Below are 27736 nucleotides of genomic sequence, written 5' to 3'. Positions count from 1 at the left end.
TGGTTTACAACTTTCTAAGAAAAATGATATGTGACGTGATAAAGGCCTGCCTGAAGTGATGTTCTGCTCAAGTTAGGGTTGAAGACATGTACGCAGGCAGTGAAGCCATGTCAAAGCCAGAGACATGAGAATATGAGAACATTTCAATAAAGGGATGACCTTTTTATTTCATTTTGATATTCTGTACAGCTCTACTGCTATATTTATACACAATTAAAACAAAATAAACTGAAAAAAAGCATCAAGTCTCAACATCCTTGACATAATATCATATGGATGAGGTGGACCATGAAATAAATAACACACACTGCACACACACACACACACACTCTCACACACACACGCACACACCCTCACACACGCAAAGGGTTTGTTTGAGAGACAATTGTGTTAAGGGGGTAAGAAAGGAAAATTACAAGACCACCCAAGAAACACGGATTTGCACACATGCAAAAGCATCCATCCATACTCTCAGGCACCTGTGTGCTGAAACACACCTTCCAAATACACACAGGGGCACATGAAACAAAAGGCACTGCCAGCAGGAACAGCCTGGGCTTTGGGTGGCGGCGTTAAAAAAATGAAACAGGTTTGGGTTTAATGAGAAGCATGTGCTTATGGACGACGGTCCTCACTTATCAGTATTTCTATCATGTTAAACAGAAGATGGGTGTGGAAAATGTTTATAGCTTTGGTTAAATGCATTCATTTTATGATACATGCATGCCAAATATCTTTTCCAAAACGACCAAATTTGCAGTTGTGATGTGTTATATTACACGTGCACTCAGTGCATGTTTCATTACTGGATAAGTGAGGCCAAATGAGGGAGTGCCGATGACACACTCATTATAAAACACTATTCACATCGTTCTCACTGCCCAGGATGAGCACATGCATGCCCACACACGCGCACACGCACAATAACATACACACCAACCAGTAGGAATGATACCAAAAGAATATTAATATTCATCGTAATAACAACAAAGTTAAACCTTTTTCCAGTGTCTACATAATAAATATGCATTGCAAACACATCATTGGTACATCATAGCCATTATCATGAATTTGATATATTTTTTGAGGGTGGAAGGTGGGGAGATAAAAGAGGCGTTCAGTGACCTGCATCTATATGTGCAAAAACAGAAGCTGCTTTCATTTTTACATGTGCCACCTTTAACGAGTTAAACTTCCAAATCCCTTTAAAATCCTCTCAATAGATCTGTCCCTCTAAGCTTTGGTGTAAAAATCTTCTCACATTCAAATGCAACCCATATACAAAAACAGCCTAAGATCACTTTTACAATAAAGTGTAAAATCTGTAAAGATATGTGGATTGACTGGCTTCACCTGCAGGAGTTCATGCAAGGTCGACTGGATCAGGATTCAGGGAGGGAACGTCTGAGGAGAGGTTAGGTCTGTGTGTGAGGAGATGACTGGTGACTGCGTCTGATTGAACTTTCTGTCAGTGAATCACCTGACAGCATCTTCTCATATGGTGTTCAAGGAGAAAAATGGAATGATTGTAATAAATTAAAACAACTGAGATTTTGGAGAAAGCGGGCTCAGATGTGGTGGTGTAAGGGTGGGATTCAGTTTCTTTACTCCTTTAGGTTCTCTCTTTGCTCAACGCGTGCTCCCTGAGAAAAAAAAAAAAATCAGAGCATGGATCTCACTTACATATGCTTCCATTTCTTCTGGTTCTAGCATCCAAAGCAAAACGCAGCCTTCTGCCTCCAAACCTGACCCCTGAACACCTCCCTCACAAATCCACAGATCCTATATTCCAGCAGATTAACACATCTGGTGACAACCTTACACATCAATTCCAAGAAAAAAAGAAAAGAACACTCAGTGTGATTGTCCTTCCATCCCAAAACGATGCTGAAAAAAGTAATCATGCCTTTTGTTTTACTCCTAACTCTATGTGCAGGGGGATGAGCTGAGAGGAACTCATGCATAAGTAACACTTGCAGTAGCAGCAGCAGCAGTAGCAGAAGAAGAAGGAATCGTTAAAAACACCATTGGTTAATATCAGTCTCAAATGAGATTTCAAGTCAGAGTTTCAGATCTTGCTGTGATCTTTCTGTCTATGTGTGTTTGTGTGTGTGTGTTTGTATGTGTGTGTGTGTGTGTGTGTGTGTGTGTTTGTGTGTGTCCTTGGCAATGAAAACACTACTCGTCCAATCGACTAGCAGACCACACACCATGTAGCCTTTTACGTAGCTTTCAACCCCTGATTCTCTCCTCAGGGAGTGGATGTATGGATGGTGGTTGGGGGGGGGGGGCTTGTCATGCGTCCTGAGAAAGGGTATGCATCTGTGTGTGGATGTACTGTATGTTTGGGTGTATATGTGGAGGGTGGAGACAAGTTCAGCTCTGGCTCCAGTCTCTGAATAGCTTCCAGGGTCTGGAGAGGTCAAAGGTTCAGTCTCTCTGTGGGCAAGGTCATAAGGTAACAGGTGAGGGGTCAGGGGTCATGCTGTTGTAGGGCCTGTTGTAGTTTCTGTCGGTACACGGCGTATTTTTGCTCCACTGCCCGCACACGCTCTGACTCCTCTTTCTCCAGGATTACCAGGAAGTTTTGTAGCTCAGGGACAGAGAACGCATGCCACTGTCGGAGGAAGAGTGAAAAACAGATTATTACACCACTGTGAAAAGTTGGTTTGTGCTGCTATCCTTCAATGAATGTCTATCAAACTGGGATATTGCCTCAGCAGGCTGCATAATTCCCATTTCACGGCAAATAAAGCATGTAAAAATTCAAGTGTGAGAAAAATTAGATTCAAATCTACCTGCAAACCACAAGTGTGTGTGTGCGTGTGTGTGTGTGTGTGTGTGTGTGTGTGTGCGTGTGTGTGTGTGTGTGTGTGTGTGTGTGTGTGCGTGTGTGCGTGTGTGCTTTCTCACCTCCACCTCTCCAGTCTCATTTTCCTTTAGTACAAAGCTGAGCTGCTCTGGGTCAGGCCCCGCTATCAACCTCAGAAGAAGAGGATGCTCACACAGAGGAAGCTTCTGGAACAGATCTGGAGGTAAAAAAGAAGATCATATCATTCAATACTCCCTATGAGCAGAGCTGGGGAGTAACTAGTTACATCTAACAGCATTGCATTCTTAAATTACAAAATAAATGTAATTGTAATCAGTTGCTAATCAAAATGTTGGTGATTACAAGAGATTCACATACCAATATAGACTTCTCTGTAAAAGACTAGAATTTAACTTTCTGATACTTTGCATCTTTTCAGTTTGATTTTGCATCACCTTTTGTCTGCCAATCAAATCAATCCATGCAGTCATATTTAAAGGGCTCTAGCATTAGAGCCGTTAACTAGGTGTCTTTTCCTCACCCTGTCCATCGCGGTGCGTCTGTCTGTACAGTGCAAACTTGCGGGGATTGTCCAGCACCATGAACTTCTTCAGCAAGCCCTGGATGACTTCTCTGGTGGTGGTCAGAGAGCTGATGTGGATCTGCTTCACACAGTCACATGGTAGGTAGAAGGATGTTCTCTTTTCGCTCTGCCCACAGTCCATCACTTCCTGGCACTCTGACAGGACTTGATTGCGGTTTCCCGTCTGCTTGCATGCTCCCTCTGAGCCCGCCCCCTCCACAGAGGGGACCGTGACTGGTCGACTGAGCCTCAGGTGGACCTTAATGAAGCCCGTGTAGGATCCGTCTGAAGCCTACAGAGAGTAGAAGCACGTTTCAGTGTTGATCTGTGCGCCATAGCAGGACTGGAAATATGTGCTGTATGTAATTCTTTCAAGAAACAGTCACGAAATACAGTTATTTATTTCCTTGCCAGGAGTTAGATGAGAAGTTTGACACCACTCTCATTTCTTTATGGTAAATAAAGTAAGTTTCTCCCTGAGCTAAGCTGAACTGCTGCCCTCTTTTTAGTTACTACATGTAGATATTCATCAATAAAAAACAACAAATATAAATATATATTTTCTTCTTGTGTTTCTCAAAGGTACTTTAGTTTGATGTAATCGTGCATCTTTAATGAGTACTTCACGGTACATCATTTAGTGTGAAAACCATGTTCCTCTCATGTCTTTCACACTGATATCCAACCTTTGTTTGCTTTTGTTCCTATTTTTGTGTAATTCCTCTCTACATAATGTCCCAGCGCAGTTTCCTGTTTCTCTCTCAAAGTTCTAAAAATCTACTTTCATTGTTAGATTGACATTATACAACACAGAACATTCACCAGCCACAACAAGTGTTCACATCTCACCAGATTCATCCCATTTTCAGAGACTTGAGTGTTATACTCTTCTATCCTTGTCCGCACCTCTTCCTCTGACAGGTCCTTTGTTCCTCTCTCATCTTCCTCCTTTGCTTCATTCTGCTGTAAGGCAGAGGGGGAGAAGGGGTATGAGTATCTGACAGCATCAGTGTTACGGTTATTTCAACCAGCAGATGGTGCTGCATCCACTATAAGTCCTCTAAAAACAAAAAAACAAATGCTCTCTGTTGCTTTGCTCAAGTTTCTGAACAGATATCTGAACACACTGGAATCAAGAGAAAGAGAAGTGGCCTGACTGACTTGCAGACATACCAGGTGTTATCCTGGTCACCTCCTGCACTCTGTGGTCTTCCCCTTGATAGCAACTACAACACCTCCCTCTCCTATCCTCCATCTTTATTATGCTCAGGAAGAACAGCTGCTTCTGTGCCTGCGGCTGATGGGTAATCTTATAGACACTACACTATCTCTTCCTCTTCAGGGGGTTTCACAATTCTGCAGCTCTACATGGGGACAGGAAATACTTGTGAATGGAGCAAATCACACATTCAGCATCACAGCACGAAGATATTGACTGCGCTGCCTCCCTCTTGCTCTCACTCATTTCCCTCTGTGACCAGCAGCGAGAGAGGGTGAAGGCGCAATGAAAGGAGGAGGAGGAGAGGGAGGGAGGAAGGCAAAGAGGGGGTGGCAGTGAAAGAGGCGAGTAAGGGGTAAGGAACGATGAAAGAGTGGCTGCTGAGCCAGCCTTAGCAACACAGAGTTTGACTGGGTTATTTATAGTACAGTGGGATGCATCCTCTCTATCTCACAATAGCATTTTTTTTCCTTCTCCTGTTCGTTTGCATTTTCTGGGGCAGAGAGGAGAGAGAGAGAGGGGAGAGAGAGAGGAGAGAGAGAGAGAGAGAGAGAGAGAGAGAGAGAGAGAGAATGCAGGGCAAACATCATTTCTTGAAGGGAGACCTCAGGTTGTGCGATATAGTCACTGTTTCATTCAACACAAACGCAGGGCGCAAGCGTACGTGTGTGTCTCTGTGTGTGCGCACGTATACACTGAGGCACCCTGTGATAATAAACAACATACACAAGCATAAGTGTAGTTAAGCTCATCCTGGCTGGCAGCAAAAGGAAGTGATAACATTATAACATTTGAAATGTCAATGCTGAGGTTTGGAGAAGGATGCTGGGACAGAACTGTGTGTATGGGGGTGGGGGGTGGGGGGGGGGGGTGCTAAGACGATGAGAGCAGCTGATGCTCTTATCATCACTGAATGCTACAAATTCATTGACTGAAATCCCTTTAAACACATTTGATTATTAGGAGTTTAAAGCACTGGTTCTGTATCCCCACAGACTCAAAAAGAGTCAGTAAGTGTACTGATGTAATCACATTCATATAAGAATGAAATTCAAACCCACACATTGAATAAAACTCTGCTGGATCAACACAGCGTGTAATCCAGGGTAAAGAAAAGAGTCTGAGGGACACGGAGGAGTTGACTTGCATCTAAAGTTCCTCAGAGTGAAAATAATCTTGCAGGAATTCCTGTGTTTGTACGCGAGTTTCTAAATGTATCAGAGGCAGTGCCCTGCCCTCCCTTTCTGCATACCAGTGAGAGTGGTCAGGGGACAATAGAGCAGGACAATAGAGCAGTTTCCGCCCCTGAGAGTTCCACAAAGTCCTGGGACACTGGGACTTTGGGGCCGGGTCATGAGGGAGCCAGTGACCAGCAAGACAGAAAATAGAGAGACACGAACCCTGAAAAGGTTGTGCCGTCTGCCCCATAGTTACAGGAAAACATCTAAAATTTGAGGGTGTAGCACTTTAGGCCAACTCGCTTGTGAAGGGATGAAAAAATCTGACACAACAATCATTTAGTGCATCACTGCTTCCAGAGCTCTGTTTCAGCTGGCTGCATTTAAAAGTTTTATTTTAACGCTTACTATTCGCTCAACATACACAGTGCTAGGCCCGGGGTATCTGAGACAACAATGCACCTGCTGACACAAATACGACAACTACAGGCCAGTTTTCACCCAGAAAACAGTGTCCTGACAGGAAGTGTACCCACTAAATGATTTGTCACTGTCTTGATCATAACAATATTACAGGTGGCAGGTCCAAGACATTTAATCCACACTCAGAGAGATGTAAAGCAGCTTAAGGGTGTAAGGTATCTAGGACTGTTACGTAAGGGTCACACACACATATGTACGCATGCCATGCAGATACACACACACACACACACACACACACACACACACACACACACACACACACCCCTCAGGGTGACATGAGTAAGTGTTGATGCTCTCATTGTGATGAGATCAGACAAGAGAGGTCAAACGATGCTGCAAAGGAGTCAGTATTAAACCGTGTGCCAAACCTGTCTGTGTGTATAACCTGACCACCTTTTCATTAACCTGAACCTACCCTTGACTTCATCTGTCAAACCTGCAAGTGTGTGTGCATGTGTGTGTGTGTGTGTGTGTGTGTGTGTGTGTGTGTGTGTGTGTGAGTGAGTGAGTGAGTGAGTGCGATTGACACCATGATCTTCAGGTAACACTAGACTCTGGGATCTATTACAACTGGTCAAGATTGAGGACATGACGAGCGCTGTCAGGGCTAAACTAACAATGTTCAAATAATACAGAGGACAGAACTCAACAATAAGACAACACATGAGCACGCACGCATGCGCACACACACACAGACACACAGACACACACATTGATAACAGCATGTGTTAGCAAAACGCCTTCATTCGGTCAAGTGTTGAGGAGGAGAAGCACAATCGAGAACACACACGCGAATTGTATTTCACAGCTCAGAGGCTGTTCCACACACACACACACACACACACACACACACACACACACACACACACACAAACACACACACACACACACACACACACACACACACACTGGTGAAAAGGCTCTGATCCTTTGCATATACAGTATATATTTTAGATACCTAATTATATATTTCAAATTAGTATACTGCATTAAAGTTACCATCTCAAAGATTTCCATTTATATAAATGTCTGTGAGGTCAGTATCTATCGCTGATGAAAGGATTGTAATATTCATGTTTGCAATATCACAAACTGGGTGTCAGCCTCCACATTCCTGGAAAAAAATCCTGCATTAAATTACTGCTAATGCTAACCAAGTATTTCCTACTGCTGCAGCTTCACATTAAAAGCATTAAACAAAAGCAAAAAGGACGTTGTTGCTGTTATGTCACAGGAAATTCAATGTGTTCGTCAGTGAACTGTGCACTTACCACTGCCATTCAACAAAAATGTCCCCCAAAACAAAGACAACAGTCATTTTCAGCATTTTTGACATCTGTTTGAAATATTGCAGGAAGTAATGGAAGAAGAAAGAGCAGCCACAGTCTCAGGGAGGTAACGAACTCGTTTCAGTTTGACTGTGCCCTGCTGTGTGGAGACTCATGTCTCATCAGACCACAGAAAAAGGCCAATTATCACTTTTTTATTAATACAACAATAGTTTGTTTTATCGCCCTGAGAATTATGTGGCCTGTCACCAAATCAACCAGGGCTGAAATCTCGAGATTACCACTTTAATAGAAGATTACACGCAAAGGTTTCGTGTCCAGAGACTCATTCATGCACCAGCAGCAAAACATACTTGAGTTTCAAATGTAAATGTACTCATTATGAAGAATGAAACATCAAATATTTATTATGTTCACAGTATTTTGATGCTGTATCTGGTCCCCGTGCTGATCTAACTATTTTTTATACCTTTGTAATGTATAGCTACGTATCATTTAAAGTTTCTAATATGGTTTACATAAAGTTTATTTTTTGTTCATACACTCTTTATCATGACATGACCAACTACTCCCTAAAAACAGCAATGTGACAGAGTGAAAGCGTTTCCATCTGAAAGTCTGCAGTCTTGTGTACGTGTAAAGTTGTATAAATAGACGTGCTGTTTCCGACCAATGTTTCCTGATGTACAGATTTATACTGTGTGTATGTGAAAATGCTTTTTAGAGTGTTGATGAAGGCCAGTAGCGATGTTACTCATTCACGTTCACTGCATCAGAAGGCAGACCAGAAAAAACTGAACGTACCCCCTGCTCATCACAGTCTCTCTCTCTCTCTCTCTCTCACACACACACACACACACACACGTACACATGCACACGACACATTAAAGCTGGCTGGCTAATCTGGAGCAAAAGGCTCAGCTCCGGAAATAATTCATAAAGGAAAGAGGACTCCATGGTTCTGATGAATGTAAGTATCTCCCTGTGTGTCTGTGTACATAAAAGCACACATGCATGGACTTAAAGACTTAACACAGTGACACACTTTTACTTTTTTTATACACAAAACACATCATAAAGTCTCTCTTCACAGGGTGCCACACAGATCTTTTGCATATCTCCTTTTCATATTCAAACACAGGGAAAAACCCAGCACACCCTCACTGCAGGGCTTCTGTCAGTGCTCCAACCGGAGGACGCGCTTCAATTACTATCGAGGATGTAAGAACCATTCGCTCTTCTATGTATGGCTGACTGTGCTGCTACACTATGTGTCAAACCATTTCTCTCATGCTGTGTAGTGCCAGAGAAATCAGGCTCCATCAGCTGGCAGCCCAGACAAGCTAACCCCAATACCCTTCTGTCTAAGCAAACCTAACTCCACAAGCTGACAACACAGCTGGTCAATTATTCAGAGATTATACCTTCTCCAAGTCAGACACCAAAGGCACTGCCAGGACAAGGACAGCAAGACGAGGGCTGACCGTGTTTTTACATGACTGCAAATGTCATCTCCGGGCTTCTTCCAGAAACGCATTCTTCTCAATCTGTCCGCCACGATCATTCAGTTATCTACTGAGCATCATGGGACAAGCCTCGACAGCGAGCAGGCAACACCTCGCACCCTGCACTGCAAGAGCCCTGAACGTGCTACAGTTACAGTATATGACACAATGAATGTGTGAAGTACCTGAACCTCAGGACGTGTGTACAGTGCCAACAAAACCATGAGTTGCTATGGTAACTAGGAAAATGGTTCACTACAGTTAAGTGGTTGCCCGACACAAACACGCACACACGCACACACACGTTCTGGTGAGAAAGTATCAGCTTTGTTTCTAAGGAAACCTCTCCCACGCACTGTAGAGAAGTGGCCTTTATAGAAGCAGCACGTTCACATCATTAACTCAACTGAAGCTCAGCAAACACAGTAACTACACAGCAGTGAGTCTTAACTCTCCACACAGTGTCTCCACACTATGATGCTCACCACTCGCATGATAAATGAGCTGCCAAACGGCATCAAGGTTGATGAAAAAGGCCCGACAGGCCAGCAAATCAATGTGACACAACAGATGTATGACAGTAACCCGTTCCTACGCTCTCACATGCATTCACACACACCTAGAGGCCTACTTAAGCGTGCACAAACACCGCCACTTCCTCTTCACACTTCTGCTTTCTGGTGACATGTTTTTGATATAAATGGTAGTTTGTTTCCCAGCCTAACTGAAACACCGACCACCTCACCCGTCTGAGTTTGTCTTACTCGTACAATGTCATCTGTCACAGTGAGTGCTGTCCTGATTCTGTACCTTAGCTGCATGCCTGGAAACGCGGAAGAACGAGGTCTTGGCTGTGAAGAAAGTGAAGTCTTCGCTCTCATCATCCAGGCTGCAGTACCCGCTGCTCATGCTGTTGCTGCTGGTCATGGAGGGGGTCAGCACTGTATTGACAGTCATGGAGAGGTCCACAGATGGCCTCCGGCACCGGGGCAGCACGCTGACGGCTTGAGGAAGTGCTGTTTTTTTTTTTTTTTTTCGAAAAAGGCCGGGCTGATGTGACACTCAACCACAATCAGAGTCTGCGCGTATCACACTGTCCTTCACGCATCCAGAAAAAGTCAGTGCTCCTGTGCTGATGCATCCAGAGAGTTTAAGTCCCACCTGTGAGGGTGAGACAGGTGAACTCGACTCAGATTCGGCTTTTTGCCTGCCACCGGAGAGGGGACCAGGAAATCCAAGAGCGAGCACAGAAGTGTCACTTCCTCCTGTCTGTGTGCTCTGACGCCGGTGTCACAAACACACCACACAGTATATCCACCTGGTTATTTGCGGTTAAACGCACACGTACTCGATCATAAACAGCACCTGACCTTCTCACACACACATAGGCACACGGTGGTGTCCTGGAGTCAGCTTACAGGTTGGTTTCAAGTTAACCCTGCTCACCTGAGAGCCCCTGATATACCCGCAAACAAACGCTCACAAATGACATGCATGCAATACCACATCCTGCTTTCTTCCTGCTCTGTGTCTCTGTAACGACCCACGGCGAAGAAAAACGAAGAACTGTTCAATTCAAGTCCCATTTGCGGGAGCAGCTCAGTCATGCCGGCATTTATCAGTGAGCATCCATCCGTCCCCAGAGCCCAGAGTAAACAGCAGGCAGAAGATCTCTTGGCAGTCACAGACCCTGTACTGCCTCCCCTCTTCTCTTCTCTCAGTTGCTTTGGCAATACAAGCAGAGAGATGGATGCCTCCCACTCTGCCTCTCTCTTGCTCTCTTTCTTACTATCTCCCTCCCTCTCCTCTCTGGTCTCCCTCTCTCTCTCTCTCTCTCTGTCAGTCTTTGCACCCGCTTTTGCCTTGCTCAACCATCTGTGGTTGAGTGTGTTATCAGCCTGCAAGCACCCTCCCCCTTCTCCCTCCCCTCTCTTTCTCTCTCTCTTCCTGCAAGCTACTGCACCCTGCAGAGCATTGCCACTTCCTCTTAGAGAGAGAGAGTGAGAGAGAGAGAGAGAGAGAGAGAGAGAGAGAGGCATTGGTAAGTAGAAAGGAAAACGCTGATGAGTGAGAGATATGAAGCCTCACAGCTCCTGTTTTACATACGTAAGAGCAGCACTGACAGGAAGCTGCAGGGAGACTGGGGAAGATGGCTGCTCTCCGAGGCAGATTCTGCTGCAGCATGTATTGGTTCACAAGAAGCCATTACAACCACTGTAAACATGTGGCTTTTATGAGGGACCTTCCCATAATTAGAGCTAATGCTTCGACACCCAAACCAAAAGAGGACAGATGCAGAGCAGAAAAAAAAGCATGACCTCCACAGCTGCACTGCCACTGCTGGTTTGTTGGTGGAGGGGAGGGCTCAGACACAGCGCTTAAGGTGAGATTAGGAAAGTAATGAATGATTGCCTTCTGGATAGAGATCACAGTGACCTCTAACCTGACTCTGACCCTACAATCTGCCCTCTGTCTCCAACGGTGACCCCCTCGTCAAAAAGCAGCTAATGCCCCTGTCACTGCTGAGATTGATGGCGCATATGTGTGTCTGTCTGCACCTGCCATTTCTGCATGTGTGATATCATTTCAAAATGTTCTCAGACATGATTACTGGTAAACCTATATGCTACTGGAGGGCTGCAGCACGCAGGGACAGTGTGTCACCCTTTCATCGGGTGTCTTTCTGTCAGGTTTGACTTAGCCAAAGACTGATTACCTGCAGCTCCGCTCCTCACCTCCATCAATGTAATCACTATGGGAGAAAGGCAGCGTGCAGGGGGTGGGATGCCACACATACACACATGCACACTGAACAATACTCCTGCAGGCTTCCAGTCGATGAAGCCTGGTCAGTATGCTGCATGTTACTGGGGGTAAAAGGGGATCAATTTTTGCTGATGCACACACAACAAGGAGCTGTAAAGATAGAGGGGAAAGGAAACACAAGCGCACACACTCACACACAGCTGCAGCTATAAAATAGAGCAAAAGGGGAGAAAGACGACTGCAGGAAATGAACTGTCATATCTCCTCTTGTCTGCAGCACTAGTGTACTCTCTGTACCAAACAAGAGTGTGGAGAGAGGCAAGCCTTAGTCACAGAGTTCACATACCTCCAAGACAGACATCATCATCTCTCACTTGAATCTGACTTTCAGCTTATTATCTTTAACTACACAGTCATTAAACTCAGACAGAAGAAGAACTAGTGGTAACGCTAAATATGACTCGACAATAACTTATATACATTGTGGTTTTTTTCCAGTAAATGTGGAACATTGAAAGAAATTAGCGTGTTTTTGGAGTAACAGCCTGAACTGCATATTGAGAGTTGCTGCTTGGCATGTGGTAAAATCTATTTGAGTTATCCCCTCCCTCCCTCGTTCGCTCCAATTCTCACCATTCCCATCAACGGGTTTCAGGGCAGCATGATTGTGTGTATTTGTTCACGCTGTCTAGAAGTGGAGTACTACCTGGCACACTACCAGGGGTCTAATTTTGTGTCATCTGCCCCCCGTGCATAGAGTAGCTGCCAACATTCTGCTGCAGGCCTGTGGGGTTATCCAGCTTTCTCTCGTGCATGATGAGTGTGTGTGTGTGTTTGTGTATATGTGTGTGTGTGTGTCGACCACATTGCGTGGGTGACTGAGGCTGGGATGCCAAGTGCAGCAGGCAGGCTAACACTCCCTCAGGTGCTCATACACACATACACACAAAGAGTGACTGAAGCACTATTTTGGGATGCATTTTACATAATTATTGTATCACCGGATGGCCTGTGGCTCATACAGCATTAGAGTATGAAGAATTATAGATTCTGAGTTTAACTTGATGCAAAATGTTTCCATAATGGACAACTAAATATATTCCACCAGCACAATAACATCTGAGAATAGTTTGAGCTAACACAGCTGGTAGAATAGCATAGTGATTAACATAATTAGCTTTTATTTATGTTGAGATGTCGAGGAAGTGAGGACATCAGGATCCACCACTGAATAAATTAAACCCATATTACAGGGGAGAGACAGCGGAGAGAGTCGGGGAGGCCATTAGAGCAACAGGGCAGGTGAGGGGGAGAGGGGGGCTCATCAGATGCTTTGGTGACGTAACATATTCTGTCCCGGGAACATTCTGTGACCAAAAAGAGCAAATGAGCACATATATAAATAAATTCATAAGTAGACAGTGGAGGAAGAGGAGGGACAGCGCACTGTGAAGGAGGAGGATGGTTATGTAAAAGTGTAGGCTTGGAGAGATGCTGCAGGATGAACCTTGCCATTACCCAATCATGACTCACGTACACCTCTGCAAAACAACAGGCATAAATAGCTCAACGCACCCAATCTCAGAAGAGTGCATTCGCTCTCCAGCAGTGCCCCTATAAATGCCACAAGTCGTTCTCCACACCATCTTATTTCCTCTTAATTCTACTGGGTAATATTTTTGCTTTGCATTCGAAACGCTCACCTTGTGTTGAGGGGCTGTGGAGGAGCAGTGGCTTCTGGGAGCTGGAGTTTCTTCAGGTTCTCTGTCCCTCTGGTTGCAGTCCAGCTGGACCTCCCTCTCACACTCCAGGTGACAGGTGTAGCTGCAGTCTGGTGAACACAAAAACAAACCAATCAGAGACAGAAGCATGTAGGACTGATGAATTGCTAACAAACAGTGTATAAAACTTCAAGCGCTGATCCAACACCGTGAACAGCACGTCATGTCAGAGAGCATGATGTTGATTAGCCACCTGAAATGAAGAGGAAGCCTAAATCTGATTTAATCCAACATGTATGATCATGCAAAACCTACCTTTACACAGAAAATTAGCTCCATCTTGTGGCCAATGCCAGACACACATGTACAAGGTGCTGGACTGCAGGGAGGGTGTTCCTTAACAAAAGGTACCTGACAGTATGTGTTTGAGTGTAGGCTGATTTAAGATTGAATATCCAGTCCTATACATCTCATTAAGCCATCAGATGACAGGAAACACTTTGCTAAGTACCACTGTTGAAATGTGATATGTTGGTGCAGACACATTATTCAGTCTATAATGGATATACTGTACAAGGTCGAGCAAAGATCATAATGGAAACAAATACATAACGTAATAGAGTCAGACTGTATCATAATAATGGAGGGACACATCCAAGGCCAACAAACTGTAGCAGTGTAGCAGCCCTGGTGTGGTCAACTTACATCTTACTGCTCAGCTAGAAATGGATTTAGGTACTTCCCCCCAAAAACTTCCCAAAATAGTCCACTGTTCTTTGATTTTCAGTTGGTTTCACAAATGACGGCCATGGCTTGTTTGTGCCTTGCTGACTTTATTGTGGCCAGAGGGTTTTCCACTGAGATGTATAGCCTCACATCTAACTTATCCTGTGTTGGTGAGATAAACCATGCTGAAGAAAAGAGAGATTTTAAAACCACTCGGGCAAAGAGGGGACCGCAGCTGGGGGGGGGGGGGGGGGTGACTCTGAGTCAGGAAAAGCTTCTTAAATAAAACAGCGTACAGTAGGCTACATGTAATCAGTCAGACTGAATAAGAACATACAATTTCAACAATGTTTCGAAGCCAACAGCGTTTTCTGCTACACCTCGTTGCTGCTGCAGTCGGTGCTGAATGAGTGAGCCCAGCTAAGCCTGGGTGGTTTTCTGTCTGCTGATATTAGCGCCTCTGTCTGCATCCTGCTAAGAGAAGGACATCACTGCCTCGCTCACAGTCAGCATCAGCACCGTAACCATGGCAACAAGCTTCCCGATGACCATTGAAGAGCAAGAAGAGCTCTACTTATATGAGGTCACACTGGGAGAAGGCAGCGTGTGTGGAGGTTATTTAGTTATTAATTAGCTATAAAGCTCAGATTAATCATTAATACTTTTATTTTCATGCCAGGATTTGGAGGTATTTTCAAAAGACCTTGTTCGGTAATGAAATGCTCCATGAAATGCAATGGCGCTGTAATATAATAGGCCTGATTACTGAAGCAGAGGCAAGGAGGAGAGAGTAAAGGCAGGCAGGACAGGGCTTACTGACAGGAGGGATGTGTGTGGCAAAGAGGAAAGTTCAGATAAAGGAGACTTTGTTCATGACAGTTTAGAGGTCACTGTATTATGAGAGGCAGATAGATGTCATAATGTGTTTGTGTGTTAACAGGGACAGGTTGACAGAGGGAGTGAGAGGGAAGGGTTGCAATGCCTGGCTGACAGGAGGGATGTGTTGAGGAAAGAGCAGAGTTGAGATAAGGGATACTCTGCTCACAACAGTTTAGGGGTCAACGCAGAAAGAGTGAAAGAAAGGAAGCACGCAGGGGAAGGGAAGAGAGAAACTCCTTTCCTGTCCTGCTGGTCGACATGCACTCCATCCATCCTCACTCCAGATTACTGACTGTGCCTTTGCTTCCCTATTCAGTCATACTTAAAAGACAATATTTTGGGAAATTCGCTTCTTGGCTTTCTTGTTGAGAGGTAGATGAGAAAATGGATATGACACCAAGAGAGAGTGGAAATGGTGAGAAAGAGCTCATAGCACAAAAACACACAGGGCACCTTTAAATTTCCTCTGCTGTCACTCTCAAGACAGAAATCAGTGTTTGTGTTGGGTGGTGCTTACTCAGAGAAGATCCTGCCCTCTGTCTTTCTCCTGATAATTGATTCAGGAGGCAGGAATTACTGCAGGGCGAACAAGGAAAATGGGAGGAGATTGAAACTTCTCCCTGTTCCACACCTAAAGTCACATACACCAGTGTCAGCAAGTCACAGTTCACCTGGGATCCAGATCGTTCCCACACTGATAAGACACACTGTCTCTCACCCCCAGTGCTGTTGATACACACAAGGAAATGAGCATTTCAGCATTTTCAGCTGCATGATTCTAAACTAACAGATCAGGTGTTACAGTAAAGATACGCGGTGCTGCTCATGGCCACTAAAGGCGAACTCAAGCGATTGATGCATTCTAGGTGCGTGCCTGCTTTTATGCAGGTGTGGATGTGTGTGTGGGTGTGGTATTTAGGTGATGGGATGCTGCGCCATGCATATGTGAGTGTTAAGGAGCGGCTGGAGAAACTGCAGCAGTGATCCAGTGACACAGGAGGGCTCTGAAGGTCACACCGGCGTGCTGACGCAGGCACAATCACAGAGACTCGAGAGGGAGAAGAATGAAAGCGAGAGAAGGCAGCAGTCAGCAAAAAGGACTATTTTTCTTGTGTGACTTTCTTATGCCTGAGAAAAAAAATCTCCCTCTGGCATCCATGTAAAGGGGTTTCAGGGGTTTCCCTTTTGCTTTTATGTGGAAAGTACATTATTGCGCAGACTATCAAAGGGGGAAGTTACTTTCAGTTAAAGACAGCAAGGGCGATTTTTTTTTAGGAGAAGTTATGTTCAGGTCCACTTATGGGAATGCAGCAACAGGTTTTGTTAGAGTCATTCACTGGTACACCTTTTCTGTGCCATTTAACTTTCATTTTTATCAGGCTGGAAACTACCCTTTAATCCTTATATTTGCTTTCTCTTCCTGAAGTCTGTACTGAACAAGAAAGAAAAGCCTTCACGTACTCTGCTCCCTTTGACTGGAAAGTGCTTCAGTCACACAAAAAACTTCAAGAACTTGTCTCATTGAAATATTTAAAAGTATCTGTGATTTGAAGGCAAGCTAATCCAGCTGTCAGTGCTCATAGAGAGTTTTATTTGGCTGCCCTTTTAAGGCACTTTGATACTTTTATCCCTTTCAGCTGATTAAACTTTACAGTCTTTATTATATTCACCTTTATATTTTGGCAACTATAACACGCTGGTTCCATTTTTGCAGTACTATATATCTGAAATGTATAAATTTTACATCATCCTTCTGATCTCTTCATATTTTAGGTCTGACTTCTATGTGTTGTAACCATGCGTATGTGAATCTTTGCCAGACTCAACATCCTGTAAAAGATATTAAATGTACTGGCCTTTCCTGGTTAAATAAAGCCAATATAAAATCGAGACACTTTGATGACAGTGAACCCACATAAATGCACACCTGCATGCGGGGACAGGACACAGAGAGATGACTGTAATGAAGCTGAGTCATAAACGCTCATCAGCATGTGTTCCTCCTGCACAAAGCCACAGAGTCTGTGCGAGTGTGTTGTCTCAACAAGAAGTGGGGCTGTGGTGTTATGTGTCGCCATGATAGACTGGCCTCGGTTGCTCCTCCACAGCAGGGGACGGTTGAACGGACCCCCCCTCTTTGTCTCTCATCCCATCATTCCAGTCTGACTGCTTCTAAACTGACACCGCCTCCAGACAGAGCGGGGCGATGATGCAGATAGAGACGGAGAAAGAGACAGCACTAAGAAGCTCCATCAGCGCGGTGGAGAGAGATGAGGGAGCTTGGATTTACAGCACATAAAGATCTATATGTGGTGGCTGTGTTAACTTCCACTGCTGCACTCGGGTCGATAAGACCGAGGGAAGACAGGAAAGGAGGAGCTTCAGTTGTTAAATGACGAGAAGTCTTTTCTCAAAGGGGACATTCATATTGTCTTAGCTTGTCTTGGCTGTGGAGTGAATGATTTCCACGGTCATGTTTCTCTTTTCTATCTCCTCAAATCTCTGTCTTGTGTTTTCTTTCCACTCCCGTCGTTCTTGGAAGTCGAAGGCACCAGAAAAATGTCCCATTTCTGCATCATCGCCAGTAACTTTTTGGAGGGTAGGGGATGTGGGCGGTTTGTTTTTTCTGTGAGACAGTGGGTGTGTGACAGACAGGGGAGGGGGAAGACACAGATTAGCAGGTCATGGAGGATGTCTGCATGGCACCAGATAGAGACACTGGGAGGGACACATTGTATTTACTCCTTGTCTGGGTGAGGAGGGGGTAAATAGGGGTAAGGCAGCTATAATGTAGGGGTGAGGATATTAACACGGTCACTAATGAACCTAAAGGGAGCTCTGCAGGGCTTACGAAGGAATTAAGAGCAGCTTTGGGGTCTTTGGGGGGCTTTAGCCAGTCTGATCCCATCATAGCTCATTTGGAGCAGTTATCCATGTTCTCCTACTGTGCAGCTCATACTGTACACACACCATGCCACTCATACTCATCTTGTTTTTCATGCATGCTTATAAATCAAAAATAGCTGCTTTTGTCTCACTCAAACACACTCTGACTCAACGAGCTGCCAGGATCCATATTTCATGTGTTGTCCTATCAGACATGACCAGTCAGATCTCTCCCAACGTAAATAAAACCTGCCCCAGTTCACTTTGACATCTGTGTGTGTTTGTGCCCAAACAACAATTTCATATTTGATACTGACATTCTTTATCTCCATCACTGCAGCATCTCTATCTCCCCCTCCCTTAGTCTCCCTCTTCCATCTGTCAAGCTACAGATGCTCCCAAAATTAAGCAAACAAACAACAGAAGAACCAGGCCTCACTTGATTTTTGTTAGTTTTTTCCTTCATTTTAGGCTTTTTCTGTCCAGTGAGCTGGAAACGGATATAGCTGAAAAGTTAATGAGGATATTTCAGTGGCTGGACATTAAATCATTACCGTGCTTGTTCAGTATGTTTTAGTGGTTTTATGCTATAAAAACCTTTATGCTCAAGCACACTGACGTCCAGTGCAGTAAAATGTGTTCTACTGTTATGAATTTCATCACTTTTCAAATGTGTGCAACAGAAACCTTAATATTCCCAAGTAGTTTTTAACTATAGCGTGAATTAAAGGCGTACTGCAGCAATTTACTATTGCACTTACATGAAATTGGGGACTCACAACAGACAGATTAAAGATTGGTCAAATGCTCAGATGAAGAGGATGAGACACACTGACTTTTAGTCCCTTGGAGTGAAGCTCTAAAACTACTGGATCCTGCATTTGCCGTATGCAAGTTGATTGCATCATTTTGGTTGACTCAGGCCTTCAGAGCCACAGGAGACATTATACAACTGTTTTTTAGGCTAAGTAGCACTCTTCATGATGAGTAAACTGGCTTTCATGTGTAAATCAGTGCAGTTTCACCTTTTGCCTTGAACATACACACAACCCCTTCAGAGCCCTCTGCTAAAATACATTATCTCCTCCAACAGTGAGACTACACTCACCAAGTTATTATATTTTTAGCTATTTAGAGAATCTGAGAGGAACTTCCAGACAGCATCATCAAAGACTATGACATAGACAGACGATAATAATAGATAGAAGAAGCAGTAAAAGAGGAACTGAGAAATCTGGTTTGGGCCAGCTCATGCTCACAAGGATTAACTGGGTTTCCTTACAGGGAACACCATCTAAAAATACCCATTATCTGTCTGCGGTCGCTCGTGCTGTTGATGCTCTTTCTGAAGCTTTTGAGGCTGCAACATGACGTCACTCAGGTGGAGTGGTGAGCTCTTGATGAGCAGCTCCCTGAGTCATGTTTGGTCAGGGTCTTATCAGGCTTACACAGGAGGACACACACACACACACACACACACACACACACGAGCTGAAGTAACATCTTTTTTAATTCAGCTGTCTCTTTCTGTGAATGAAATCAATAATTCTGCAGCACCCAGCCATTTTGCTCCCTGCCTCTTTTTTAGCTCAGCCACACTTTGTGCTAATGTTACATCATGTATGCACCCCCACCACCACCAAAACACAAGAAAAAAAAAAGAAAAACTGCATTAGCCAGTCCTCTATTTGGCAAAAACATGGGAAAAATCGATACCATGCAGCCCCCAGCAGGCTCACTCTTATCTCAAATTCCTGCTACAAATATGAAAGTCAATATGATAATCCTGTTACCTGGGCTTTTCTCGACAGTTGGAAATTGTGCTGGTTTTCTGTGTTTGTACGTGTGTGTTTCTGGATCAAGAATAAACTGTGGATCCAACTGCTTTCATCTGACCTGTTTACTGGACTATTCTGCCATTTACAGCCAATCTGCAGCCTGTGTCCTCGCTGTTCACACACTATCTTACACACACAGACACTATGTGCTCTTAGACAAAAGCGAGGGGGATAGATCAGCCGATAGAGAGCGGGGGTATATAGACAAAGAGGAACAGGGCTTGAGGGCATTGCAGTTCACAGATAGACAGACTGATGCACACAATACCCAAATATTTTGGCCCACAGCCGGCCTTCGAGGCCAGCCTCAACCTGTCTACTCATCATCTTTCCCTTTTTACAAAATACTGACCTCGATCACAACCAAACTGATCGGGATTTAAAGTCCAATTTCTAAATCTCCGATCCCAGTTTTTATTACTCGTGCACACTCCATTCTCCTCTCCATACCTGAGGTGGTGAGCAGAGATCCGTTAGAGGATGATCGTCGGAGGATCCGCAGGCTGTCACTCCATGAGCGAGACTTGGGCAGCCTCTTCAGGAGCCGTCCCAGCCGGCGTGACACCTGTCCGAAGCAGGCGCTGCCAGCCTCCCCCTCCGAATCGCCCCTGACCTCCTCCAGATGCAGTGACACCTGGCCGAGAAACATCCTGCGCACCCCAATGCCCTCAACTCCCCCTGACCCGACCCCTACCCCCGTCTCCCCCTTCACCTGCTCCCGCCCAGGGTCCAGAGGTGCTATCTGTGCCATGGATGGAGCATGGTGGCACCATCCGGCGGGCACTGTCCTGTGCGCGTAGTCCTCGCTGGCCCTCCTGTCCTGGCCCCGGCTGGCCTTGTCCCTCTGAGGACTGCCCCAGCGCCAGCCCCCCCAGTTCCCCCCTCTGCCATCCCAGCGTAGCCACTCTGCCACCGGTGCCACGCTCCGAATAAACAGCCCCCTCTCCACTCGCTCTGCCACCCCTCCACCTGTACTCCTCACACACTCCCTAATGCTCTCACCTCTCTGCTTGCCTCACACTTTTCTCCTCTGGTCCGCACCTGACCGGTCTTCCTCACACCTCAGCATGCGGACATGAGCTCTGAATCTCTGCTGCACAACTTGCTCCACTCCAGCGTTTCTGTTATCAATGCTCCCTCATCCTCTCTCTTCCTCTCTCCCCTCTTTCTCTGTCCCTCTCTCTGTCTCTACTGCAGCACCCACACACTCTGCAGTAACAAACAGCCAGCTTAAAGAGACAGAGACCCCCACACAATCCTGCTGTCTCTATACCTCTCTATTTCCAGCAACAGGAGCCTTTCTCCTTTCCGTTCCCTCAGCAGCAGACTGCGCACCCTTCATTCAGCAGTAGAGAACATGGTGGGACCACTGTGCAATAAAGCCGAAGCGTCACAGACCACTGCAGAGGTGGTTACCGACACTACCTCCTCTCTGCTCCCCTTTTATGTCTCCTTGGTGTGAAGCGCCACAGCTTGGTAGAGGGGAAGTGATTCAGTCATGCCGTCTAACCCCACAACAGTGACATATCTTATCGACAGACAAGCATCACCTCAAGTGTGTGTATGGATGCTTGTGTGTGTAGGCTGAGGTGATGCGCAGTCCGGCAGTTATTAATATGCGCCGTGAAAGAGATAAAGAGAGAGCTACTGGGAGTTCTTCTGCCCTACTTTTAAAATGGAGTTTGGAGGAACAGGATGTGCTCACCAGTTTCCATCACAAGTGTATGACATAATCACAAGAAATGCCATAAGAAGATTTCTGCTCTGATGTCACTTTTTTGTCACTGCAGCCCAGAGGATGACATCATGTGTTGTTCTTTTTTTTCATCCAAAATCTCCAAATCACCCTCAAATAATGTGTTTAAGAATGCCTTTGTCTCGTCCTTTCTGCCCTAGCCACCTCTTCCTCTGCAGTCCTCCTATCACTATCCACCAAGGGCAACCTAAATATAGCCTGGATGAAAATCCCTGCTGTTCTGCCATACATACAGCTGAGCGTCGATGCACAGTGAGGAGAGGGCAAAACACCGTGCAGGTCCTTCTGCAAAAACAGAAGCCTTATCTGCCCGCTCCATTTTGTTGAACTGAATGGAACACCCAGACTGCAAGGCAGAGTTTGTGTGTTTGTGCATGTTAAGTTTGAGTGTATGTTGTTTGTATTCCATCCAGTTTGGTGTATTTGTGTATTCTTGAGGCTGTAGGGAAGGTGGAAACACTTTTCCTTGCAAAAGGACCAATAAATCTAAATCTAATCCAATGGGCTTCCTTTTTTTAAATCAAGGTCAAATACTGTTGAGCAGTGGGCCTGGGTATATCTCCATGTATGTTGCTTGTTTCTAAGAAACTGAGCAAAAAATTTAGTGAAAATACAACATGATAGAAGTGTCATTGGATGGACGTGTTCAATCATTTTCTTCAATGTTCAATGCAGCCTTGTATTCAGATTCTGTGTGTTTTCAACTTAAGACATTTGAGCTCTGAAGGAATGTTTTGGCTGAAGTCTAGTTAAAACTATATTCATCGCAGGTCTGGCAGAGCGGCAGCATTGGTATGTCGGGAGAAGAAGGTTATGAGCCATTTAACACAACCCTACTCAATGTTTTCTTCTTCCGCTGTGAATGGAGCTCTGAGAGGGCCAGTGTGAAACAGCTGAAGGCTTCCTACGACAAGGTCTGCATTGTAGACCAGGGGAGGAGGTAAAATAGGGAAGAGAAGGAATTTAAGGGGAAAAACATCCTCCAGAGAGATATCAGGAATGCCATGGGGCATAAAGAATACACTGGGAGGGTTACTGTCGAGGTCTGTGGCAAATGTCTGTGTGTGTTTGGGTGTGTGCATGTGGGGCTTCCTGGCAGCCATGTGTCAATGCGAGTATGCCTCCCTGCCTCCGCCGTGACCAGCACACAACCCCACATCTGCTGCTGCATATGCACTGTAACAACGACCATCTCCACTCCGCTTGCAAATATTGAAGCACAGAGGGCTTCATCACATCTGTTTACAGGAGCTAACATTGCTCACATTAGCAGTTCACCAATGCTTTTTTTCTAGTCTTGTGCAATAGAGTTTGGAGGAGCTCTGATCTCTGGAGCATTCACCTTGTCCAACAGTGCTCTGACACAAGGAGCAGAGATATACAGGCTAACCTGCAGGACCAGAAACAAACCAAAGTACACAGGGGGGGGAGGGTGCAAGTGAACATGTCACTTTGAGCAATCTCTGGAGTACCTTGCTAATGGTTGTAGCTTGTACTAAGGTAGCTGGCAGGTGATTTGTAGAACTGAAAGTGCATGTGTCCAAGGATCTCTTGATTAGGTAGCACTTCATTTTGTCTCCCTGTTTAGCACCTATAAGCAGCATATACACACGGTTAATGGTTTACAACACACTAATGTAGCTGTAAGAAAATGTAAGGACAAATTTAGGTGTTTATTATGAGTCCCAATTCCAATTCTTCAAGCCATTACATGCTTGTAAAGAGTTCATTTAACAGATTATAACATAGCTTTTTTCATTTATAATGATCTATTACTACACATGTACAAATCTTCCAACTGGGTTTAAATGCGTTCATAGATGAAAATGGCCTTAAATATGTGTGTTATAAACCAATTATTGGTCTTTTGTTGATTAGATGCTACACTGGGAGGGTTGAGTGACATCCCAATGAGGTTTCAATGGAGACTGTGTGACTGGAAATTATGTATATACAGTAAGAGTTGCATGTCCTTTTGCTTGACAGAGATTGAGGAGAAGAGGGGACCAAACCCAGCGTGTCGCAGCAGTGGTGCCACAACAGCATGGTTCTCTGAAAGCTGTAATTAAATATTAATCTGACGTCTGACTCTGTCTGCCAGTCTGTAATCCCGACCTCTCCATCCCTGAGACATAATCCCAGGCAGGAGACACCCAGAGCTGGGATTAAGGAGGCTGCCAATGCCCTCCCTCACTCCCTGCCTCCTTCCCGCCTTCCCTGACCAGCAGCCCAACATGGAGAAATGACAAATCAAATCACTGATCACTGATAAACAGCCACTAACAGGATACAACCTAAATCTTCTGTACAAATGTATATAACTGGTACACGTTGGACTTTTCTATGCAGTCGTTTCTAACAAAAAATAAATATATAATAGCATTTATCTCTGTGTATTATACTGTATGTGTGTGTGTTTTCTGTGCATGCAACTACACAATATAACAAAAGGGAGGACACCAGAGGAGAGTGAATGTCAGAGGAGTTTAAATTTAGTTTAGTCTAAATGGGTCCAGATTAGTGTCAGTGAAGCAGACAGAGCTCATAGACGTCCAGACTGACACATTGGCTTCATTATTTTATCCCTCATTGGGGACTGACGTCACATATGGCTCTCATCTGTATGATTGTAGTGTATTTATGCACACATATTGTGGGGGGTTGCTGTACAGCATGGACGTACCACAAATCAAACTCCCATCTAAATCCCAAGAGGAGCAATAACGATAAAAAAAATACATGAACATGGAGCAAAGCCAGCCATAGGAATACATACACAACAACAGAGCAGCAGACTATGAGACTGGGAGCCCTGGCTGGATTGACAGATTCCTCTGCAGGGCAAGGCCACATCACAACAGTCCCTGTCCCTGGAGAGAAGAGCTGCATTGCTGCCTCTATAAGCTTCATATGCAACAAAGCCAACACAGATACGGGGATGGTGATAAATTAAAGACAGACAGAGGGATGGAGGCGTACAACAAGACAAAGACGCAGAATGATGGTTGTTTATGGTTGCGAGGCCTCCGTCTCTCACTCCCTGTCATTTGCTGGGTGTAGTTGAAAGGAGAATATGCGTGCATGTGTATGCGTGTGTGTGCTCTTTCTATTTTGGCAGTTTTGGTTGCGTTTCTCCCCACAAAAATACCCTGAATTGCCTAAAATTTGTATTGCTTGTCATAAATGTCCTGGTGACCCCCATGACTGTACACCGCACGCACCTCTGATGTTTTCCGAGAAAAGAGGGCAGTTTGCTCCAGAGGAGAGCTGCTGGCAGCATGAAACTACAGCTAATTAGCCCGATCCATAAAGAGACTGGTGAGGACAAAAAAACTCAGTGAAGTTCTGAGGTTGTAAAAAACCTCATGACTGTGTGTGTGTGTTTCTGTGTGTGGGTGTGTGAATAGGGCTCCAGTAATCGCTGCTCTCGCTCCACTGAGTTCTTGCTGATAGCACACTAAATTAGACAGCTCTGCAGTGCTGGACAAACTCTTGCTCTTAGCCCCTATCCTGCACGCGCATTGGCTCTCTTTACTCCCCATCGTTCTTGTTCTAGCACTCTGTCTCTACTCATTCCTATCACCCTGCCTCCCTCCAGCTCTCCTCCAACTCTTTCCACTATTATTTGTCATCCCTGTTTCCAACCACTTGCCATCCTTTCCCTTCCTTGTCATCCTCAGCTCCGTTCTTTGATTTCAGCCGGTCCGTCTTTATTGGTCCCTTTCTTGCCTCACTTTCAATCCTCTCCTCAATTGCTTTATCTCAGACTGCTCTGCAGCCGCAGCCTCCCAGTGACGGAGTGCTGCTGACACAATGCCAACTCAGCAGCACACGCACATTCACACATGCATACACAGCATGCATGTACAGTATATGCACCAGACAAAGAAATTCTTCATGCTGAACTCCAGTGTGTGTGTGTGTGTGTGTGTGTGTGTGTGTGTGTGTACATGTACATACTCAAGCCAGATTAAACTCATTTCCACACAGCCAGGTCAAATTGGCTTGGCCCAAACTCTCTGTGCCCCAGAGCAGTGCAGGTGCGAGTGATGTCATCAGAGCCTGAGCAGCTGTCAGCAGTACAGCCAGGTATGAGACTCCAGAGATATCAGGCTCAGTGAATGTGTAAACTTTTAAATGGTCTGAAATGGGCAGTCCAATAGGCAATCAATGAAAAAAATGCTGTTTCCAGTGTTCCTATTACATGTGTACGCCTCCTGGGACAAATTCCTTGTACACAAGTATGCGTGTTACAGACTTTTCTGTTGAGTTTCTGTATTTCACCAGTGCACCACTATCAGTTCTACTGTCTTTGCCATGCTCTTTGAGCTGAGGCTGCAAATCACAGCTTGAGAACTCTGGGAGGCCAAGCTGGAAGGACAAGATAATGGGCTTTCCGTGGAGGGTTTTTTGGCTTTGTCATTGGAGCAAATGCTTAGAAATGCCCTTCCCTGTCACGCTGGCTCCTTCATAAAGGCACACGCACACTTTTTGTGTATAAACACACAACCGCCAGTATGGAAGCATTCAGCACCCAGCTACTTGTGCCCTTCATAAAAAAAATCTAATCTAATCTAGTGTACCAGGTCACCAAATGACATACCTGCGTTCACTGGCCCAGCCTGTTATGAACCATCTCAAATGAAAAAATGCAACCGATCACAAAAAGTGTGTAGGTATCAAAATAAATGTTTTGGATTCACAGGATGTGAAACACGGCCAGTGGGTACTAATAGCTCTCAGTTTCACCGGGCACGCACAAGCATACTCTCAAGATAGATCAATACATGATTTAAAAGTCCACAACTACTTACTTTGACACTTGAGTGCCTGTGCAGTGATCTGACGGTTACAGGCGTCACACCAGTCCTGCGTAACGGCCCTGGCCTCGAACCTGTGTCCTTCGCCCTTCTCTGCCCTCACCCGGGGGTCTATCCCTCGAGGAAAGATGGACCAGGCCTCCCTCCGGGGAGGCTCGGTGCGGGCCAGCCTGACGACTCCGGTCCTGCCCTGTGTAACTCGTTCCAGCGGGAGACCGCTGCTGTCTCTTTGTGTTGGCACTGAGGAGATGCTCTGATGTCGGTTGTCTCCGCTCCAGGTGTCTCGTCTCCCGCGTGGCGCGTCCCGGTGCCGGCGCGCTCCTTTGTGTTCAACCGATCCGCTGGGCATGACATTGATGCCCGACCTCTTGAGTGAAGTCCCCCTCCGACCACCTGTGTTACGGTTTGAGTCAGAGCTGTCGTTGCTGTTGCAGTCCCTGGGGATGTGCCCGGTTCCACTTCCTCGAGTCCCGTCTGTGGTACGCCTGTCGCAGTCCGTGCTGTCCTCTTGTCTGTCCCGGTCCGGGCTACGTGGCGCAGCAGGGGCGGCCGGAGCCCCGCATCCTTCACCAGGCATCATTCCTCCTCTGGCCGCTGTTTCTCCCGCTGGTCCCGGAGACAAGGGATGAGTTTCCGATTCGACTTCTGCAGTTATCGACCCGGACTCCCCGCTGCTCCCTGAGCTTCTCCTGAACATCATCTTCTCCCAGGATGATTTCCTCGGCAGAGTGATTTTCTTCCTGCCGCCGGCCAGTTTGAAGAGCAGGAGCTGTGGTTCCGAGTCCAGCCTGTGCGGACCCGGGTGCTGCCCCACCACACTCGCAGACGCCATTGTCCTGTTCCCCTGTAATGCGTGTGTGTTCGGGTTGTTTGGAGTGTGTATTAGTGCGTGTTTTAGTCCGTGCTGTGAATGTAAACTCAACTCACGCCCGCGACAAGCCTGTAGTAGTGACGCAGGGGATCTGACGGCTTTAAATGCCGCGAGCGCGTTCTCATTTAAAGCGACAGGAGCGCGCGCTAATCCCCTGTTCATACTGTAGGTTTGATTCGGCATTACTTAGTAAATTATTAAACGGTACTTCACTGGATAACGACACTTAGATTTCTGATGACTCATTTTAATTTGTTAGCTGTTTGCTACTATTGCTACCAGACCTTTACTATAAATATAGTTAGAGTAATAATCTTCTGAAACCACTGTTACTAAAAGTATAGACTACAGAAAGTAGACTGGCATCAACCAGAAACCACAATCATAGATGAAGAGTCTGTGGA

At 45.5% G+C, this 27736-nt stretch overlaps 1 protein-coding gene across 3 annotated transcripts; it reads right to left on the bottom strand.

The window, feature by feature from the left end:
• Positions 1–137: 137 nt before the first annotated feature.
• On the bottom strand, positions 138–27425 carry rassf5 (Ras association domain family member 5). Of its 3 annotated transcripts, none has more exons than XM_076755487.1 (6): positions 26456–27425; positions 13539–13666; positions 4245–4358; positions 3354–3687; positions 2914–3029; positions 138–2617 (listed from the first exon to the last, which is right to left on the bottom strand). In XM_076755487.1, exons 1-6 carry the CDS (start codon positions 27291–27293, stop codon positions 2474–2476), a joined length of 1674 nt encoding a protein of 557 aa, XP_076611602.1. In that variant the 5' UTR covers positions 27294–27425; the 3' UTR covers positions 138–2473. The 3 variants fall into 3 exon arrangements, with proteins under 3 accessions (XP_076611602.1, XP_076611610.1, XP_076611618.1); XM_076755495.1 differs by lacking the exon at positions 26456–27425 and adding an exon at positions 20336–21336; XM_076755503.1 differs by lacking the exons at positions 13539–13666; positions 26456–27425 and adding an exon at positions 9880–12895.
• Positions 27426–27736: the final 311 nt, after the last annotated feature.

The sequence above is a fragment of the Chaetodon auriga genome, chromosome 2, assembly GCF_051107435.1.
Source record: "Chaetodon auriga isolate fChaAug3 chromosome 2, fChaAug3.hap1, whole genome shotgun sequence".
Lineage (NCBI taxonomy): Eukaryota > Metazoa > Chordata > Actinopteri > Chaetodontiformes > Chaetodontidae > Chaetodon > Chaetodon auriga.
This window is presented reverse-complemented; position numbering and strand designations above follow the sequence as displayed.